General features: G+C 56.0%; 1 protein-coding gene across 1 annotated transcript; it reads left to right on the forward strand.

The window, feature by feature from the left end:
* Positions 1-5,382: 5,382 nt before the first annotated feature.
* Positions 5,383-16,820, forward strand: LOC108175357 (USP6 N-terminal-like protein). The gene is made up of 14 exons (XM_008269841.3): positions 5,383-5,498; positions 6,080-6,149; positions 6,311-6,393; positions 7,472-7,514; positions 7,916-7,996; positions 8,410-8,517; positions 9,614-9,723; positions 11,013-11,061; positions 11,647-11,767; positions 12,299-12,393; positions 12,773-12,838; positions 13,372-13,471; positions 13,995-14,147; positions 14,460-16,820. The coding sequence occupies exons 1-14, from the start codon at positions 5,482-5,484 to the stop codon at positions 15,608-15,610; spliced, it is 2,247 nt and encodes a 748-aa protein (XP_008268063.3). The 5' UTR covers positions 5,383-5,481; the 3' UTR covers positions 15,611-16,820.
* Positions 16,821-20,766: the final 3,946 nt, after the last annotated feature.

Consider the following 20,766-nt stretch of genomic DNA (forward strand, 5'->3'; position numbering starts at 1 on the left):
CTTGGCATCTGGCTCAGCACCAGGAACAGGACTGCAATGATAGACTATCCCTACTTAGGCACTTCCTCAGTTAACTTTGAACAAAACACCAACCGCAGCATTAGGACAAACCTGGGCTTGGAGCACTCTCTAGTGCTAAAACAGTGACAACACATCAACAGCAGACTTATGTTGCAATCTAGAGCTGAAACAGCACAAGTGTCCATATGCTCTGAAAATTGACTGCTTGGAATTTCTGGAAGGAAAGTCAAAAACAAAGCCACAATTTGAAAGCTCAAGGAAACAATCCCTCAAGTTGAAGATGATGTAGTGTACCTACAAGCATCAAGAACTTTCAAGTAACCACAACCTCATTTAAGGAACAAAGTAAGTTTTCAGAGGTCAGACAGATGGCAACTGACATGTACAGATTCTCAGATGTAGAATTAAAAATAGCTGCTGTATTGCAACTCACTAAGCTTCAAGAGAACATGGCAAAACTATTCGATACTCACAGGAGGAGGCTTACTAGAGATGAAGGTAGTTTTCTTTTTTTAAAAAGTATGTATTTATTTGAGAGGTAGAGTTACTGATAGTGAGAGGGAGAGACAGAGAGAAATGTCTTCTTTCATTGGTCACTCACCAAATGGTTGCAATGGTGGGGCTGTGCCGATCCGAAGCCACGAATCAGGAACTTCTTCCAAGTCTCCCATGCAGGTGCTGGGGCCCAAGGATTTACGCCATCTTCTACTGCTTTCCCAGGCCATAGCAGAGAGCTGGATGGGAAGAGGAGAAGCCAGAACTAGAACTGGCACCCATATGGGATGTCAGTGCCTCAGGCAGAGAATTAAACTACTGCACCACGGTGCCGGCCCTCAAGAAATGAAGGTAATTTTCAAAAACCAAACAGAAATCTTTAAGCTAAAATTATACTAACCAAAATTTAGAATATGATAGAATGTATCAATGGGAAACTATATCAAACAGAAGCAGCAGTAAACTCAAATATAGGCTATTTGAAAATGAACATATGGAGGAGCAAAAAATAAAAAAAATCCAACAAGTATGAAAAGGCGTACGTGTATTTTAGGCCTCTTTGAAAGGTACACACATCTGGTGTATCTGTTCGGTGCAGTGGTTAAGACACTGGCGAGGATACTCACATTTCATATTGCAGTGCCTGGGTTTGAGCACTAGCTCTGCTTCTGAATCCAATTTCCTGATAATGTACACCCTGGGAGGTGTCAGATGATAGCTGAAGTATTTGGGCCCTTGTCACCTATGTGAGGTACCTGGATTGAGCTCTGGGCTCCTGGCTTTCACTTATCTCAGCTCCAGCTGTGTGGGCATCTGCAGAGTGGACCAGTTGATAAAAGATCTCTCTACCTTCAAACAATAAAAACATATCTACACTATTGTGGGTCAAGAGGAACTGAGAATATTAAATTGGTAGTCAGTACACACAACTAGATAATACAGAACAATCCTGAAGTCTGCAGAAAGGTACAGTGATCCAAGTGACAGGAAGGCATGGGGTCACCAATTAGATTTGATTCAACCAAGTCCATCCCGGGATGTATTAAAATCAAATTTGTCTGCAGGGAAAAGATGAGTCTCAACATTGCAAGAGAAAGGAAGTGAATGACACACCAGACTGTCCCAGTTCACTTCTAGAGTGATAGGGCAGGATTTACAGATGGCACGAAAAGAGATGTGATTCTCACAATGTTCTTGGAGAACCTGCTGACCAGGGATATTGGATCTAGCAAAGTTATCATTCTGTTATGGAGGACAGATAATGTTATTCTCTGAAAAACAAGAGGTGAGAGAGGTTATTGTCTTATAGATCTGTCCTACAAGAAAGGAAGTTTTTTAAACTGGAAGAAAGAGATGCTAATGAGTAAGAAAAAATATTAGAATGTGGAAAACTCACTGGTACAAGTCACTAAATACACAAATTCAGAATGCTCCCATATTGTAAACAAGGACATCCAAAATCCGTATGTTTAGTATGAAGAATAACAAGCAAAAGAATTAATAATAATAATTCCACTAAAAATAATAGATAATATAGATTTAAAAGTAGACATCGAAAATTCAAAATGTAGGAAGAAAAGGAGTGCAATTTTAGTGTTCTTTATTAGTATGTATCTCTTTTTAAGATTTTATTTATTTGAGAAGTAGAGTAAAAGACAGTGAGAGGAAGAGACAGAGGGAAAGGTCTTCTGTCCGTTGGTTCACTCCCCAATGGCTGCACTGCCAGAGCTGCGCTGATCTGAAGGCAGGAACCAGGTGCTTCCTGCCGGTCTCCCATGTGGGTACAGAGGCCCAAGGACTTGGGCCATCTTCTACTGCTTTCCCAGACCACAGCAGAGAGCTGGATTGGAAAAGGAGCACCGGGACCAGAACTGGTGCCAATATGGGATGCTGGCACCCCAAGCAGAGGATTAACCTAACATGCCATGGAACCAACCCCTTGTTTTTTCCTTATGCCAAGATGTCTACATGTCAAACAAGCTTTTGATAAGCCAAAAATGTTTTAGTAAGACTCATGGTAAACACAAAGCAAAACTCTATAATATAATAACCAAAGCCAATAAGTGAAAAATTAAAATACACAACTAGGTAAGATCATTTAGCCACAAAAAAGATTATAGAGAAGAAAAATGGTCCAAGTCCTTGGGCCCCTGCACCCACATGGGAGACCTGGAAGAAACTCCTGGTTCCTGGCTTCGGATAGGTGCAGCTGAGCCAATTGGGGAGTGAACCAGCAGATGGAAGACCTCTCTCTCTCTGCCTCTCCTCTCTCTGTATAACTCTGAATTTCAATAAATAAATAAATAAATATTTTTTAAAAAAAAACCTTTCAAATTTGAACAAGTGGTATTAAGGCCCATGAGCAGTTTGTTTTGGTGAAGACTACAAGTGCTCACTAGAAAAAAAAAACATGTATACAGTGTAGTGAGATATATATACATATATATATACAGTAATAGGCTCCACAGCTCCACTAATTAATGTTTTTATATATGTACATATATATGATTTGTTTATTTGAGAGTAAGAGTTACAAAAAGAGAGCAGGAGAGAGAGAGAGAAAGAGAGAGAGAGAGAGAATCGTCCATCTGGTTCATTCTCCAACTCTCCCGGATGCACAGCGTTGTGGGCCAGACAGCATCCACTCCCGAGTCTTGGCTCCTGCCCCTGAGCAGGGCCCCCGGGTGTGAGAGGTGTTTCCTGCTGGCTCAGTAACTCTTCTGTCCCCTGATAGCTGTGGAAGAGGAGGCCTGGGGATGAGCATTTATCACCCTCGGTCTCTTTCTGGACTAAACAGGCCATCAACTCCACACCGAATGTGTGAGAATCCCATGGTTTTCAACTTATTGGTATTTATTTGCATTCTACTGTTTGCTAGCAAGTCTGCAGGGCAGGGAGACTAAAGAGAAACCGCCCACGCCCGTGACCTTCAGGTGATGAGGCGAACAAGGCTGCCATGAGGACTGGGAAGAAACTGACAGGCAGGACAACGCCATGGCCGCATGGCTTTAAGGGGTGCAGGGAGGCCTCCTGCCCCCGTGTCTGGGGAGAAGTTTCTCCAGGGGTTGGTGAGTGCTGCGTCAAGGTAGGGCAGGACAGCAGAGGGGGACACCTGCATGGGTTCCTGGGCACAGGAGGGGCTCCTTACAACGAGGAAGTGGAACAGAGAGTGCTGTGGTGCATGTGCGGGGGATGGGGACGCTGGACTCTGTGGTACCGGGCAGGCTGCAGATGAGACTTGGGTTGTCACTGCCCTGACCATGATGGGGTGAGCAGGAGAGGCTGTCCTGGGGCCTGAGGCAGGGCAGGGAGGGGCTGGAGACAGGTGCATCTTTTGTTCCTCATCCACCTCCAGGGTCCTGACAGAGGAGGAGATGGCCAACAGGTGGGATCGTCACCTGACAGTAGGGGACAGAAGCCACGTTGCAGAGGTGAGTTCATCCCTCCCCCCGGGCGTCCTCCATGCTGGGCCAGGTTGGCAGGGGCTGTGCAGCCAGCTGCCTTGTCACCCAGAGCAGATTCATCCCGGGTGCCTCCTGAACCCATCAGCCTGGGGCCATCGTGTCAGCCTCACCAATGAGCACTGCTCTGAAGGCAACAAGAGTTCTTGAAGGAGTGCAGATTCCCGCCTTGCCATGGGGCTGTGCCCGCTGCAAGCCCACCTGACTGCACCAAAGCAGCCCAGCAAGGCGGGGTGGGAAAATGGGGGGACACTTGGTGCCATCTCAGTGTAGCCTGCATGCCATGAGGTGACAGTGACAAGGACCGGGTGCTTCAGGCGTGGAGCTTCTAGTCCTGGGGGAGGCCTGGAGCACACCCACCTTGGGCACACACGTATGATGCACACAGAGAAATACATGCGCACCCCACATTAGAAGACAGCTCCCCCTCCCCGGAATAGGCAGCGAGGAAGCAGCAGGAAGGCAGCCTAAGCTGGAACCCTTGAGGCTGGGCCAACCCTGCTGGGGACCCTGGGCTCTGCAGAGCCCGTGGTGACCACGAGCAGCCCAGGGGCTGGAAGGTCTGAGCTGCCACTGGCAGTGACCCCTGCATCCCTCAGGGGTGGGTGCCCCGGTGATCAGCACCCCGGGGAGCTGTGGGCCTGTGGCTGCTCCTGCCCGATGCATGCTGTCCCTGTCCTTAAGGTCAGCAGCAGCCCGGTGTTACCAGCATGCGGCTCAGGAGCTGGTGCCCAGGAGTTCTCAGTGCTCTGTGCCTGAAGCCCTCCCTGGCCAGTGTCAGGACAGGGCCCTGGTTCCCGCTCTGGACAGTCTGGGCCACGCCGGCTTGAGGTCCTATGCAGGTGGTGCTCAGCGGGCGGCTCCCCTCACCCCATCCCAGGAGGACCCCCTGTGTCCACCTCCTAAAACTCCTGGGAAGAAGGGCTGGAACAGAGCAGGAGGGGTCAGCAGGGGTTGGCAGGGCTGGGGTGGGGCCTGTGGTAGGACAGGAGGCTGCAGCCCTGGGAGTCTCCGTTCAGGTCATTGCAGGGGCAGCCCCGAGTGTGGGGACCTCAGGAAGAAGGACAGGCCATGATGGGGCTCCCTGTGCCACCTTGTGTTCACTGAAAAAGGCCTTCACAGTGGTGCTGTAATAAAATTGCAGAGGAATAAAGGAGGGGCAGGAGGTGCAGGTTGCCTGGGACTTGGGACCGTTACGGCAGATGGCAGAGGGCCCTAGCACCCCTGGTTCTGGGGCAGTTCTGCCAGAGCCCTGCCCTCTTCACCTGGGGCCTGGGGAGAACACAGGCCCCATTTTTGGTGACTTTTGATGAAGCCAGGGCTGAGAACCCTGCCCCTGCCAGAGTTGTGTGTCACTTGGAATTGGCTGGCAGGATTCTGTGACATCACAGTCACTGAGAACTGTGCACTATGGGTTGCCGGCAACCAGTGGTCAGTAGTGCTTCTACTGCCCAACTGACCAGGTGTGGGTAGCGTAGGCAGGAGGCACTTTTCACAGAATCCAATGGATTCGCGATGGAGGTGAGTGGGACTGGCTCTCTGCATGAGCTGTGACATGGGGAAGGTCACGCCAGATGGGTGGCACTGGTCTCCCACGCCAGGTTCCATGAGTGATGTGGCTGAGCTCTCAGTGGGCCCCTGTGTGCAGTGTGTATACAGTCGTCTCATTCCTCCCACTCTGCTGGGCATCAGTGGTGAATGGGCCTTGGTGTGTGTCTGTGTCTGGACATGGGTTCAAGACTAGGTGTTGGATCAGCTGGTATCAGGTGGGGCAGGGAGGCCGGCTCTGAGAGCCCCAGAGATGCGGGGGCTGGGAGCAGGCCAGGGAGACCCTTGGACTTGGGCTCCCTGGAGGATAGGTGGATGCCAGGCTGGGGGAGGAGCATCCTTTCCCAGGGCAGGGGAGGCAAGGTGGGGGCTGTCCTTCCCCAACTGTCCCTAGTCCCTGTGCTCTGGATGAGTCATCCTCCTGGGACCCGACCACCAGGTGCCCGCCCACATGGCTGTGTGGCTGTCCCCCCTCTGACCAGGGGGACAGCCCTCAGGGCAGCAGTTCCCGTGGGCTCCCTGTGCTGGCTCACATGTGCGTGTGTGTCTTACAGATTGGATATGGACGCCCTGAGGTCCGGCAGGGCCCAGGAGCGAGCAGGGATCATCTTGAAATATGAGCAGGTACGGGCCAGGGTGCTGGGGGAGGAGGTGGGGCCCTGCCTCAAGTACTGTGCTTGTGAGAGCCAGACCCCACCTCCCTGGGGACAAAGCGGGGAGGGTGGCTCAGCTTCCCTCAGTGACTGAGACCAGGGCTTCTCACCTGGGTCCCCTCTCCCCTGCAGGGTCCTCGTAAAGGGCCCCAGTTTCACCTGGGAGAAGAGGACGAGAGTGGAGCCCTCATCCCAGACAAACTTGGCTTCCTGCGGTGAGTTCTCTGCACCCCGATCCACCCAGGGGAGGGACCAGGGTCAGAAACCCCACCATTAGGTAGCACACCTGTCCCCAGGCCCCCTCCTTGATCCAAGCTGTTGTCACAGTGCAGGCACAGGTCAGCACGTGGCCAGAGCTGATGACCCAGTGAGTGAATCCAAACTGCAGGCAGGGACAGAGCTGGACATGGGGAAAGCACGGAGCACACTGCCTCGGAGGCCTCTGTTCATGCTAAGTAGAGGGGATGCCTTGAGGGTCCTGCCCTGCTCCTAGGGGACACAACCGGGCCATCAGCATTCCAGAGCTGTGTCCACAGGGTTGGAGCACCAGCCTAGAAGGTGGCAGTTGTCCAGGAGGTACCTGGGTCTCAGGGGCCAAGCTAAAGGCTTAAAGGCCCGGCCTGAGGGACGGCCAGGGGTGTGACCTCAAGGCTCCGAACCTGCCTGCAGGCTTCCCCAGTACAGACCGGGGCAGAGGGGTTTGCAGCGGAGGGCACTGTGCTGGGAGGAGTGGGACCTGAGGGCAGGAGACAGACTTGGAGGCTGTTCCCACAGATGTCAGGGAGAGAGGCCCCGTGGCTGGAGCGTGGGCTCTGGTGACCTAGAGGGATGGAGCCGTCTCAGCCACCTTAGCTCGGGGATGGGGGTTCTGGCTCCATGTTGTGCCAGAACCTGGAGAAAAAGCAGGAGCCGAGTGGTGGAGAGATGCCCACGGTCTGGGCTGAGGAGGGTGAGGTGGGGAGCAGGCACCTCAGGCAGCCAGTACATGGTGGGGAGGGCGGGTAGGGGGTACCCAGGGAGGTGTGGTGGTCCCAGGTGCCTCGAGCCCCAGCTGCACACTCACAGCACTGGCAGCAAGGGCTCCTACCCGGCCCTGGGCTCCCTGTGCTCATGGTCACAGCCCCTGCTGGGTGTCTGCCTGCAGCATGGCTGCCCCCTCCCTGCCCTTCTCTGTGCCCTGGGCTGTGCCTCAGCAGGGTGAGGAGGACACAGGTCCTGTCCCAGCCTTGCTGGGAAGTGGACCATGCGTGGTTCAGTGCCCATTCTCATGGTGGTGTCTCTCTTGCCTTTCAGTAAGCAGAAGCCGCCCAGGCATGGATGCCTGGCAGTGCAATGGGTAAGCTGACCTTGGCCATGGACTCTTCATCTAGGAGGCAGAACTAGCAGGCCTGTGGGTATAGGCAGTGGTAGGCGGAGTGTCATATGGTCCTCCAGGCACAGCAGTCCCCAGGAGATATGCTGAGGCCCACCTGCCCCAGAGCAGGCCTGCAGCTCTGGGGTCCCCGCCTGTGGGCCACTATGGCCCACTTGCTGGATGAGATGGGACTGGCTTGAGGATGGCTTGTCCTGTGGGCAGAGCCCAAGCCCCTGAGGCTCCCCTACTTGGAAGGTCTGGGTGCTGTGGTCTGCCCCTTTGCTGGCTCCTCCCAGCTGAGTTGTCCACAGGCTCCTGAGCTGCACCCGTGGCCTCTCTCAGAGGACACTGCTCGGCTCACGGCAACCTGTCTCCATTCCCAGCGTAAACATCAGGAGGGCCGCCGATTGCAAAAATGGAACAAGATGCTGCGAAATTTCACCAAGTACCGCAGCAGTGAGAAGGTGCCTGGACCTGAGGGCCCCTGGGGACCACTGGGGGTGGAGTTGGGATGGACAGTGCCCATCGCTGTGCCTCTCAGACACAACTGTCCTGCCCTGAAAGGACACAGGTCATCTCAGCCCCATTCCCGTGCACCCAGGACACTGTCGCAGTAGAAGATCCAAAGTCTCCCCCGGGGCCACTCCCAGATGCAGGGCAGGCACAGTTCCCGGTGCCCTGTGGGGGCAGTGAGTGCATGACAGAGCCTGCACTGAGCCCTCGACCCTCCTCTCACTGTTGGGTCAGGAGGCCCAGGTCCAGGCAGATCTGGGGACACGGCACAGAGCCCAGGGCTCCCCTTCCTGCTGTCTCACCCTGCGCTCCCCATGAAAGAGGGCCTGGGGCGGGTCTCACCAGAGCCTCCTCTCTCCTGTAGTTCCACCGGAGAATTGAGAAAGGCATCCCCGCCCAGGTGCGCGGCAAGGTGTGGGCCATGATGCTCTCCGTGGATACCAGGAAGGCCCAGAACCCTGGCAAATTCGAGGTATGCCTCTGCGTGCAACCTGAGGCAGCCTGACCTGCTCAGGCCTGATCAGGAGCCCGAGGCTCCCGCGTGGTGGACAAGTAATGCCAAGGAGGAGTGGTCATTTGCTTGGGACCCCCACCCGGCCCTCCCCTCTGCCTCATCCACGTCTCCCCAGAGGCCTCCTCCACGTCTCCCCCACACAAATAGGCCTGGACACAAGGATCCCGTCAGGGCCACAGCCCTCATCCCTGTGGTCCTGCCTTTGCTCTAGGCCCAGGACTGCCCAGTGCCATTATGCTGGGTCCTGAATGGATAGAGATGGCCTGGAATGAGGTGGAAGTCCTGTGTGCTAAGGCCCGCAGCTGGCTCTGTTCTAAATGGCCCTCCCCACACCTGACCCTGCTTGTGCGTTTCTTATGCTCGCCGGGGCCTGCTCTCACCTGGGCCTTCTCATGCCTGGCCTGGCCAGGCCTCAGCTCACCAAGCCCCGACCTGGCCTGCTGGTTCCATCGGTCAGAGTCAGCTCTCAACCGCTTCTGGGAATGCGGGCTGATCCATCAGAGGGCTGGCCCGGGAATGACTGTCATCTCCCTGGCTGACATCAGGGAGCAAGGAGCAACTGAGCTGCCAGTCCTGCCCTCCCCCAAGTCTTCAAGTGGGGGCTGCCCCTGGGGCCAGCTCCAAGTCCAAGAATGGCGTCCACTCTCTTGATGGAGATGGGGCTCTCCCTGCAGGGGGCAGCCCTGAAGGCTGGTCAGGGTGAGGCTGACTCCTGTCCTGTGGGGCCTGAGAGCCCAGTGAGGAGGCTCGGAGGCCTGATTCGGTCTCTCCTGCTCTGGGAAGGCAGAGGTAGCACAGGACATTGGCAGAGCCCCTGGCCTCAGGCTGACTGTAGTGGGTCTGCCGCAGTGGCCCCCTCTGCTGGATACTGGGGGTGGCGTGGGCCCTAAGGTGAGTGGGGAACCCATGACCCTCCCTGGATCAGGGGAATGAGCTGCCCCCAGAAAAACTCTCCCTGCCAACCAGAAGGGCTGCTGTGGCTTTGGGGTGCTTGTGTGGCAGTGGGGGTTGGCTCGTCCTGAGGCCGGACCCCCCCCTCGGCCCTGCCCTGCAGGAGATGAAGGAACGGGCCAGGTTGTGCTCAGATCAAGTCCAACAGATCGATGAAGAGGTAGCACGCACGTTCAGAAGTCACATCATGTTTCGAGAGCGATACGGAGCCAAGTGAGGCCTCTGGGCTGCAGGGGTCCCGGGGGAGGGAGGTACAAGGGTCCTGGGACACATGGGGTCCTAGGAGAGACGTGGGCTCACACCTAAAGCATAATTCCTCTAGGACAGAAAAAAATGGATCCATGGCCTTCTATTTATACTGAACAGTTCGCTTTCCCAAAGACACTTTGGTGGGAATGAAATGAAAAGGAACACAAGGGGAGACAGTATTTACAAAATACAGAAAATGAAGTTATAAATCTCAATAATAAGAAAGCAAATGAGGGTTCCCTGCCCTGACATGGGCCAAGGCTCAGGAGGGCCCCTTCGTGACTGCACACACAACTCTCCTATTCAACGCGTGAACGTACGCTTAGTACATAAACCACAACGGGGCACCAGCGCACAGCTGTGAGAATGGGGGAACTTAGACCACCGAGGACGCCGGGTGCTGGGGAGAACGTGAGGCGAGCCCCGCTCTGGTTCACTGCAGGAACAGAGCACAGTGCCCAGGCCCCCGGCAGCACCCAGGGCCGTTTCTCATAATGAGAGACACATACCTTCCACACGAACCCCCAGCACACATGCACATTCACACAACCACCAGAACAGCTGAGTGCAAGAAAACCCTCATGCAAGATTCAGGGTTGTGTTCACAGTCACTGGACGCAGGCGTAGCCTGCACGATGCTCAGTGGGGAAACGGATAAGCAACCCGTGTCACAGCTGAATCCTAGAACGGGATTCAGTGAGAGGCAGGACGAGGCTCGGCCCTGGGCTCACCTGGATGCATCTCAGGTGCATCCTGCTAAGAGAGGACGCGTCCCTCTAAGACTACACGTGCTGTGATCCACTCACAGGACATCTGCAAGAGGCCAAACCCTGGGACACACAACAGGGCAGTGGTGACCACGGGCTGGGGGAGGTGGGGAGTTTGGCCACAGGGGGCTCATGGGGAACACATAGGCCACAGGAGCTGCTCCCTACCAGGCTGAACGTGCATGGGAGGCTGACTCTCCATGGCTTAGACCCACGGGACTGCACCTCCCACAGTGGGACGCTCACCTGTGCAACGAACACCCACCTGGGGAAACGAAACTGCACGTGACTGCACCCTGGGGATGTGCATGTCCCTGCAGGCAGCGCTCACCCACACGGTGGACCACACGCAGGTGCCCTGACGACGTCACTGCTCATGAGCAGAGTGTCACGGGCCCTGCGTGTGGCTGTCAGGCTCTGTAAGGCAGAGCCACACTGAGAGCCTCGGCAGCACAGGACGCACAGCCCCTGTCCTCTCTCTTCCAGACAACGCTCCTTATTCGAGGTGCTCCTCGCATACTCGATGTACAACCCCGTGAGTATTCTGCAGTAATGTTCCAAGGTCATATCCAGAGCTGTCCATGCAGGGTGCCCCTGGTCACTGAGATCCTAGCCTGGGTTGAGGGGGCCTCTCTAATCCACAAGGCAGAGACCGAGGGGTAGAGTTCAAGCTCATGGCCTCCTTGGCCCCAACCTCAAGTTCTGGGGGCAGAACGGAAGCCTTCTCCTGGGCTGGGCTCTGTTCTGGCCCAGGCAGGCCTTACTATGGTGCTTCTTCCTCACGTCTGTAGTGGGGCCCAGCAGGGCACCTGTGCAGCAGAGAGCTCCAGAGGCCGTCACGGGTGTGCAGTCTGCACTCCCACAACAGTCTTCCCCTTCCTGATATCTGGGGTGGGGCTCATACCTCTTCTTAACCCTGCGCAGCCTGCGCTCAGACCCTGCAGGATTCTCTGCAGGAACTTTGAGAGCCGGCGTGTGCTCCAGTCCCTGAGATCCTGACACCCAAGGGGCAGCAGTGGGGCCTGGTGGTAATGCTCAGCCCTCCCAGGAGAGGTCACCCTTGCCACTTGACATCATCCCAGCCAGGGAGGTCCCTCTGATGTGTTTTGTGTTCTTCCAGGAATTGGGCTACAGCCAGGGCCTAAGCCACGTGGCAGCCCTGCTGCTGATGTGGCTGAGTGAAGAGGATGCTTTCTGGGCCCTAGTCCAGCTCATGGGGGACAGCCAGCACGCGATGCATGGTGGGTGATGGGTGTGGTGGGCGTGGTCCTGCAAGTGCAGGGATGGGCATGCAGACAAGTGACTGGGACATTGTCCCTCGCTGGCTGCTGCGTGCATAGGGCAGTCTCCCTCGGGATGGTTCCTTAGAAGCCAGGGCCGGAAGAGGGCCCAATACCAAGCCATACCCCTCACTTCCCATCACACAAAGGTCCTGTGCCTTGTCTTTGACAAATGACCCTTAGGTCCCTACTGGTGTGACTGCTTCACATCTCTACTCAGACTCCCACCCACTGAGACACACCCTTGCAGAAGGAGCATCCATTCTAGGGTGGCCCCTCCTCACCCTGAGTGTCCAGATGGCCCTGAGGCACCCAGTGTGAGTGCAACCTGCCCTGGGCTGTCAGCTGTACCCACCTTCCCCTGATGCTCCCCTGCCTGTTAGAGCCTCCCCTGACCCTCCGTGCTCAGCAAGACCCTGCCCCAAGCCTTTGGCTTTCCAGCCTTCCTGGGAAGACACTCTGAATGAGGGCTGGGGGGTTGCTATTACTCAGATTTCTACACACCAGACTCCCCAAAACTGGAGCGTTTCCAGCACCACCTGGGAGACATCATGCGTCGCGTGCTCCCCTCCCTGGAGAAACACCTGGTAAGTAAACATCTCCTTTCTCCCCTCGGGGGCTCTGTGCTCAGGGAGGGGAGGACAGAGAGGGGTCCTGACTGCTTCCTGGGCCAGGGGAGGCTACGTCCTCACCAAGGCTTTTCTTGGTTACTGGGGGCCGCGGCAGCTTGGGTGCTGGTTTGATTTCCAGCACTTGGTCCCCCAGAATTTGCGTAGATTGCAGGGAGATGCTGTCCCCAGGGCAGAGTGGACTGAGGGACCTGTGTCCCTTCAGGAATCTGCATGGCTGGGAGAGGGGATGCACCTGCTCTTGGGCTTCCTGCACCCAGGGGCTCTGCCACAGGGCTCAGATTAGAGCGAGTCAGGCCTGGGCCCTGGGCCCTGAGCCCCCTCTGCCTCTTCTTAGGAGAAGGAGGGTGTGTACCTTGAGGACTACACCGCACACTGGTACATCCAGTGCTTCCTGGATGGGGTAAGTGCCCCAGGGACCCCTTGCCCAGGGAAGCTCCTGCCCCAGTGCCTGGCTCTCCTGTCGTGGTGGCCTCTGACTCTGAGCTCCCCCAGCCCCAGCAGACACAGGAGGGAGTCTGCTGTACAGACCAGGCAGGCCCTGTCCTGCTGAGGGTGGTCCAAGCTGAGGCTGAGCCTCAGGGCCAGCAAGGAGGGGACAGGTCCCACCAGGACCCATCCTGAGAGCCTGGCAAAGGCCAGAGCCCTACAGTGAGAGGCAGGAGATCCACAGACCCTGGGTGCCACAGGCTGCTTTCAGCACAGCCCAAGGGCTGACCCCTCCCCCAGGTCCCTGGGCTGTCTGGCATCTCCAGGGTGGCTTCCAAAGTGTGCAGAGCAGTCTGCGTGGCCCCGGGGTCCTGGATAGGCCTTGGTGCTCTTTCTCTCTGGGCTTCTAGGACACAGCTAGGATGCCCTATGACACTGCACACCCACCCACTGTGGGCCCTGCTGAGGCCCTGACGCGCGGGGTCCTCCAATGCCTCTGTCCCGCAGGTGCCGTTCCCCCTGGCACTTCGGATGTGGGATATTTACATCCTTGAGGGCGCACAGGTACTCACTGGCATGGTGTACACCGTCCTCAAGGTCCACCGAAGTAAGTCCTCAGGGCCCACAGAGGCCTGGGTGCTGGGGATGGAGGAGTTGGGGGGGTCCCATGCTTGGCCTGGGTGAGCAGAACCTAGGGGAGGGATGAGTTTTCTGAGTTCTTGGCCAGCTTAGGGGCATTGCGAATCCCGTTTCATCCCCAACCCCAAAAAATGGTGCGTCCCAGCCTGACACCCACCCCCATGTCTAGAGCCCGTGTTGAAGATGCCCCGGGACCACATCCCAGAGTTCCTGCATGTGCTCCTTCCCCACTGCCTGGCTCTCTTGTGTCCTGTGACTCTGAGCAGGGCTGAGCTCCCCCAGCCCCAGCAGACACAGGAGGGAGCCTGCTGTGCAGACCAGGCAGGCCCTGTCCTGCTGAGGGTGGTCCAAGCTGAGGCTGAGCCTCAGGGCCAGCAAGTGGGGGACAGGGCCAGGGTCAGGGGTTGCAGCAGGAACAAGAGTTGGAGCAGCCATGGTGGCTGCGCCATCCCTAGGACTCCTCCTAGCCTGATGCCCACCCCCATGTCTAGAGCGCCTGCTGAAGATGTCCAGGGACCACATCCGGGAGTTCCTGCAGGTGACCCTGAAGCAGGCCTGGTCACTGAGCGAGGATGCGGTCATCAGGCAGCTGCGGGCCTCCATGCGTGAGCTGGGGAAGCTCCAGTGCCTCCTGCCTCCCGAAGGTGAGTCCAGCACACGGCCCCGTCCCATGCTCCCTTGGGGGAGTCAGTAGTGGGAGACCCAGGCCCTGGCAGCCCGCCCAGGGCCTCCCCTCTTCCTAGTCCTCCTTGTCCTCCCCGGGCTCAGCAGTTCTGAGGTGTCCCTGTCATTCCCATGGCCCAGGCTGTATGCCCCATTCCTTCTGCGGCCAGCAGGCTGGAGGTGTCCTGAGCATCACACCGAGTGATGGGGACCCCAAGGGTCAGGTCAGGGCAGGCACCCTGCAGGCCAGATAGTGGCCGTGGAGAAACAAAACCCATCTCTTCTTTTTCCAGAAAAGCCAACCGAAGATGGCAGCCCGGCCCTGCTGGTGCCGCCTGGCTCTCAGGAGCGCGCTCCCCCACCAGTGTCCATCAAGACCATCGTTGAGCGCAAAGGCTGTCACCCTGCTGCTGCAGCTCCCCAGGAGCCAGCGGAGGCTTCAGCTTCTGTCCCCGGGGAGACCGGTCCTCTGGGATCTGCCGTCCAGCCCGACTCCAAGCAACACACCAAGGAGGAGAAGGGCAGTCGTGGCAAGAGCAGCACCCAGCCCCGCGGCCAGGGCTCCTCCACGGGGGCCTCAGGGTCAGGGGGCGCCGCCCACCTCTCGGGCCCACAGTGCTCCTGGCTGGACGAGCCAGGCCCCCTCCGGCGCTGGACTTCCCTGACCAAACTCAACGTGACCTTCCAAGATGACGACTCTGACTCTGAGGACGAGGAGTACTACAGCGGCCTGGAGAAGCAGGAAGAGGACCAAGAGGAGGAGGAAGAGGAGGAAGACCGGGCTGCTGAGTGTCCTGCGTCTCCCTGGCCAAAGCTGCTGCGGGACCTGAGATTCGTCCTGCCCGAGACAATTTTTGAAGAGGACGAGGAGGGAGGATGTGAAGAGGGCACCTCCCCGGAGCCCTCGTCCCCAGCCCTGTTTGTGAAGTCCTCAGAGTCTCTGCGTGGCCCGGGCCTCTCGGCCCCACAGAGCTTGCAGAGCAGGGGAGACCTGTCCCGATGGGCGGGCCTCCCAAATCTCAGCCCGCCTGTCAAAGGCGCTGATTTCTGGCCCCAGGAGCTGGGTGGCCAGCAGGGTCTCAGGGCCCCTCCCCCACCTGCCTCAGAGCCCCTGGATCCCGAGCCCATGCAGGCTGTGCCAGCCCTGGGAGCAGGGCTGAAGACACCCTCCCTGCATGGGAGCCCCATGCACTCTGGGGACACTCACGGGCTGGAGCCTGCAGGAGCCAGCCCTGTGCTGGGAGACCAGGCCCGTGTCCCCGCCCTGGCTCGAGGCCTCCTTGCTGCCCACTCCATGGAGCAGCTGGATATGTGTGGGCACCTGGAGGGGAAGAACAGCCCACCAGGTGTCCAGCTCAGACGGGCTAGAAGCTTAGGCTGTCTAAGCACAGCGGCCTCCCCGATGGATAAGGCTCCTCTCTGGAGCTCCTCTCCCCCATCCTGAGGCCTCACCCATGCTCATCTCGGCCAAGGAGGCTAGCTTCTCTATGCCCGCCGGCCTCCCTGATGGTCAAGGCTCCTCTCTGGAGCTCCTCTCTCCCTCCCTGAGCTGCCTCACCCTAGCTCAACTCGGCCAGCATCTAGCTTCTCTTTGCCCGGCATCCTCCCTGATTGACAAGGCTCCTCTCTGGAGCTCCACTCCCTCACCATGAGGCCTCATCCTATCTCAACTCGGCCAGAATCTACCTTCTCTGTGCCTGGTGGCCTCCCCGATTGACAAGGCTCCTCTCTGGAGCTCCTCTCCCCCTCCCTGAGCCCACCCTAGCTCATCTCGGCCAGCATCTAGCTTCCCTATGCCCAACGCCTCCCTCATTGACAAGGCTTCTCTCATGAGCTCCTCTCCCCCTCCCTGAGGCCTCAGCTTGGCCAGAATCTAGCTTCTCTATGCCTGGTGGCCTCCCCGATTAACTAGGCTCCTCTATGGAGTTCCTCTCCCCCTACCTGAGGCCTCAGCTTGGCCAGAATCTAGCTTCTCTGTGCCTGGTGGCCTCCCCGATTGACAAGGCTCCTCTCTGGAGTTCCTCTCCCCTCCCTGAGCAGCCGCACCCTAGCTCAGACAGGCCAGCATCTAGCTTCTCTATGCCCAGCGGCCTCCCTGATTGACAAGGCTCCTCTCTGGAGCTCCTTTCCCACTCCCTGAGCTCACCCTAGCTCATCTTGGCCAGCATCTAGCTTCTCTATGCCTGGTGGCCTCCCGATTGACTAGGCTCCTCTCTGGAGTTCCTCTCCCCCTCCCTGAGGCCTCAGCTTGGCCAGAATCTAGCTTCTCTGTGCCTGGTGGCCTCCCCGATTGACAAGGCTCCTCTCTGGAGTTCCTCTCCCCCTCCCTGAGCGGCCTCACCCTAGCTCATCTCGGCCAGCATCTAGCTTCTCTATGCCCAGCGGCCTCCCTGATTGACAAGGCTCCTCTCTGGAGCTCCTCTCCCCTCCCTGAGCGGCCTCACCCTGGCTCATCTCAGCCATGGAGCCAGCCCACTGCCACAGTTGCTATGGGCACCCTCAGAGCAGGAGATGATGTAGGACATGAACCCAGGCACCTGTGGGCTGCCACATACCCCTCCTGCCTTCTTGAGGGAACCCTGGAACTTCTGCCCCTTGTTGATTCTGTATTAAATGGTTTCAGAATGCCTTTGATTTTGTGACCCCTGGAGCCGAGCTACCACACAGGGTCCCTGAGTCCCTTGCAAGAGGCTGGAGGTTGCATAGCCGCCAGCTGCAGCCAGAGACCCGGCTCAGGGTGCTCCATCACTTCCTGAGATTGCCCTGTGCCCAGCGTGGACTAGGGGAGGATTGGAGGAGCAGCAGTGGCTGGGTATATGTGGCCTTTGGGACAGTTCAGGAGTGTGGGCCCAGCCAAGGGACCAGGCCCATGATCACCTCTGTGCACTGTCCTGGGTGTGTGGGCACCAGGTTCCCGCTCTTCTTCCCTCTTTCTTTGCCTTCCATCCTCCCTGCCCCATCTCACAATCCAGCATCTCATGGCCTGAGCCCGCGAGAGGACCCCAGGGCACTTCTGACCACAGACCAGGATGCCAGTGGGTGGAGGCAGCCCAGAATGTCCAGGTGGTCCTGGTGGCACACCTAGCTGGCCAGATGCCCACATGCCTTCTTGCAGCTCAGGCCTCCTGGGCTGCTGTCACAGTGGGTTCAGCTTCTCCAGGTCATGCTGTTACACAGGGGTCATTAGCATGGAGAATGTGTCCCCTGATGTTGGGAGAAGAGACTCCTGGCTCAGAGGCTCCTGGCCTGGTGGCTCCATAAGGAAGGAGTCTGGAACCCTGCCTTGGGCAGAAAGAGCACCCCAGTTCTCCAAGGGTCCCAGACACTTGTAGCCTCTTCCTCAACCCACACGACCTCCAAAAGGCGACTAGGCCCTGTTCATCAGAAGCCACCTGGGTCATCCCAATGGGGCAGGTTAGGCCATAGCCATTTTCCCCTGGGTCTGGAAGGCCCAGGATTCTCTAGCTGTTGAGTCTGGTTTGGAGTTGACCACTCTGTACTCTGTTCTTGAATGAGCCATGGCTGTGTCAGTGGCAGGACCCCAAGGGCTCAGAATTGCTGGTCCCCACAGGGTGCTTTTTGCAGAATCACGCTGAGGCCAGAAGCTGACGAGACAGAGGGTGACAAGTGGCTACTGTGCTGATGACTCATCTCTCCAGGCTGGAGAGCCACAGCCATGGGCCAGTCCTGAGCCTGCTCCTGTTCTCCAGTACTCAAGGCTGGTCCTCTTGTTCCTGGGAACCATAAGGCCATATTTTGGAGTCTTCACCTGCTTCTTCTGCTCCTTATCTGGGGGAAGATGTGAGCCCGATGATGAGCTTGCAGGCAAGGTTGCTACAGGGCAGGTGAAGTGGATGGGAAGGCCCCTGTCCAGGTCAAGCCTGTGCTGTGCTCCCTGCTCTGCCCTGGCTTCCTGGGTGGACCGCAGTGTACTCAGAGACGTGCAGGCAGTCCACCTGTCCAGGCGCAAGCCCTAAACACTGTTACTAATGGGAACGCACACCTAGAGACTTTCCTGGTGTTTATGGCCTCGAACCATCCTCCCCTGGCCAGCCATGTGCAGGGTGACCTGCAGGCATCCGTCTCCACTGAAAGCCACCTGCCTTTGGTGACAGTCCTTTGCCCTCTCCTGCAATGGAGATTTCACAAACCTGGTGCTCTTTCTTAAGAAGACTTCTTCCATTGTATCACTTTGCTTTCTTGTCAAAGATCTGATAACTGTATTCGTGAAGGTCTCTTCTGGGGTTACCATTCTGACTCTCACCAGTCCCAGGCTGTCTCATAAGTTAGGGCAGCTGTGACACATCAGTCCTCCAGTGTGTTCATCTTCAATTAAGGGTGGTGGGATCTTCTGGGTGTCTTCATCCCCACATACATTTTAAAATCAGTTTGGTAATTGGAAAACATCTTGATAGGATTTTTTAAAGATTTATTTATTTCAAAGAGTTACACAGAGAAGGAGAGGCAGAGAAAGAGAGAGAGAGAGGTCTTCCATCTGCTGGTTCACTCCCCAATTGCCCACAACAGCTGGAACTGTGCTGATCCGAATCCAGGAGCCCCGAACTTCATCCGATTCTCCATACGGATGACAGGGGCCCAAGCACTTGGGCCATCTTCTACTGCTTTCCCACGCCATAGTAGAGAGCTAGATTGGAAGAGGAGCAGCTGAGACTCGAAGCAGCGCCTATATGGAATGCAGGCACCCGCTACCTACACCACAGCGCTGGCCCCATTGATAGGATTTTGATTAAGACTGTGTTGGTCTATCAAGTGAAGAAATACAGATATCTGGGCTAGATTGAGTCTTCCAATCCATGACCATAGAATGTGTCTCCAAATGTTTAGTTCTTCCTTGAGACCTTTTTAGGAGCTTTGTGGTGACCTCATAGAGATTTTGCATATTTTGTTGGAGGTATACCTAGATGTTTCTTTTGTTTTGCTACAGAACCTTTTTTTTTATTTCCATGCATAGTTTTCTCATTAGATTCATTTTCCAAGAGCCCTCATATGTAGTGCAGTTCTTTTCTCATGTGCCGCTCTACACATCTCAGTCCTGACTTGGTCCTGCTCATGCACTTGCTCATCTTTTTCTAGACACACACACACACACACACACACCCTCTTTCCTTCCTCTAGATTCACCATGGTGCCTCCCTGCATCATAAATAAAACAAAACAAAACCACCACAAAAGTCAAAAACACACCCTCCTGTCTCCTGAGCAGACTAATACATCTGTTTCAATACACACGATGCCAAGCAAGATTACAGAAGATGTTTTCCAGGTGTGCTGAAGAATGAATCTTCTGTCTTCTACAGATGCTGAGCCCAGATGCTCAACAAGCAAGAAGTGGGGTAATGTTTTTAAGAGAAGGAGAGAGACTGAGAGAGACCTTCCATCCACTGGTTCACTCCCCCGGTGGCTGCAACGGTCAGAGCTGGGCCAATCTGAAGCCAAGAGCCTGGAGCTTCTTCTAGTCTCCCATGTGGGCGCAGGGGCCCAGGGACTTGGGCCATCTGCTGCTGCCTTCCCAGGTGCATTAGTAGGGAGCTGGATCAGAAGTGGAGCAGCTGGTATACAAACCGGCTCCCACATGGGATGCTGGCACCACAGGTTGCAGCTTAACCCTGTGCACCACAGTTCCAGCCTGGGTAATTCGTTGTTTTAAGCTATGACCACCAAAGGAGACTGCTGGCCAATCCCACTTAGATGAATAGGAAATAGGAAATGTTCACCAAGTGTCCCTAGTGGCTACCACACTAGGTGTTCGTGACACTGGGAAACTGAATGTTACCTGCCTGGGTTTATAAAATGGGATGATAAACAGATTAATTGTAGGACCTTTATGAGAGTGAAATGGAAAAAGGCACCCATCCCCCCTTATTTTTTTAAGATGTATCTATATTTGAGAAGCAGAGTTACAAAGAGGCAGAGGCAGAGAGAGAGACAGAGAAGAGAGAGAGGTCTTCCATCTGCTGATTCACTCCCCAGATGGCTTCAATGGCCAGAGCTATGCCAATCTAAAGCCAGGATCCAGGAGCAGCTTCCTGGTCTCCCACACGGGTACAGGGGTCCAAGGACTTGGGCCATCTTTCTACTGCTTTCCCAGGCCCTAGCAGAGAGCTGGATCAGAAATGAAGCATCCAGGACTCGAACTGGTACCTATATGGGATGCCCGCACTGCAGGCAGCACTGGCCCCAGCCCCCATCCCGTGTACAGGTAGTGCTAGATGTTATGATTTTTGTTTCTGAGCTTAAAAGAATGCTGAGTTTACAGTTACAGGAAAAACAGAATCAACATGTTTCACAATTTACATTGCAGATCTGCTGCTCTTCTGACAATGTGCTAATATTTCCAAGTGTAGGAATGTTGGCCCCTCTGGGTTTGTATGGGCATTAGGCTGAGGTGGTCAGCAGGGTTTTCCATTTCCCTAAGACAGCACAAGGGAGCCATGGGCCGCGTTCAACCTAATGCATCGAGCAATCTGTCCTGTGGTTTTACTCTTACAAAATGAAATGTGAATGCTTGAAAGATCATTTACATGTGGCCTACTAGTTATTTAAGAAAACTTCCACTTTGACTATGCCCCTGTCGGAATA

The sequence above is a fragment of the Oryctolagus cuniculus genome, chromosome 15 (assembly GCF_964237555.1).
Source record: "Oryctolagus cuniculus chromosome 15, mOryCun1.1, whole genome shotgun sequence".
Classification (NCBI taxonomy): domain Eukaryota; kingdom Metazoa; phylum Chordata; class Mammalia; order Lagomorpha; family Leporidae; genus Oryctolagus; species Oryctolagus cuniculus.

Excerpts from the sequence above, each read along its gene's own strand:
- LOC108175357 (XM_008269841.3), top strand. Across the intron at positions 13,472-13,994 it reads CGTCCTCAAGGTCCACCGAA|AGCGCCTGCTGAAGATGTCC; the intron begins GTAAGTCCTCAG and ends CCCCATGTCTAG. Across the intron at positions 14,148-14,459 it reads GTGCCTCCTGCCTCCCGAAG|AAAAGCCAACCGAAGATGGC; the intron begins GTGAGTCCAGCA and ends TTCTTTTTCCAG.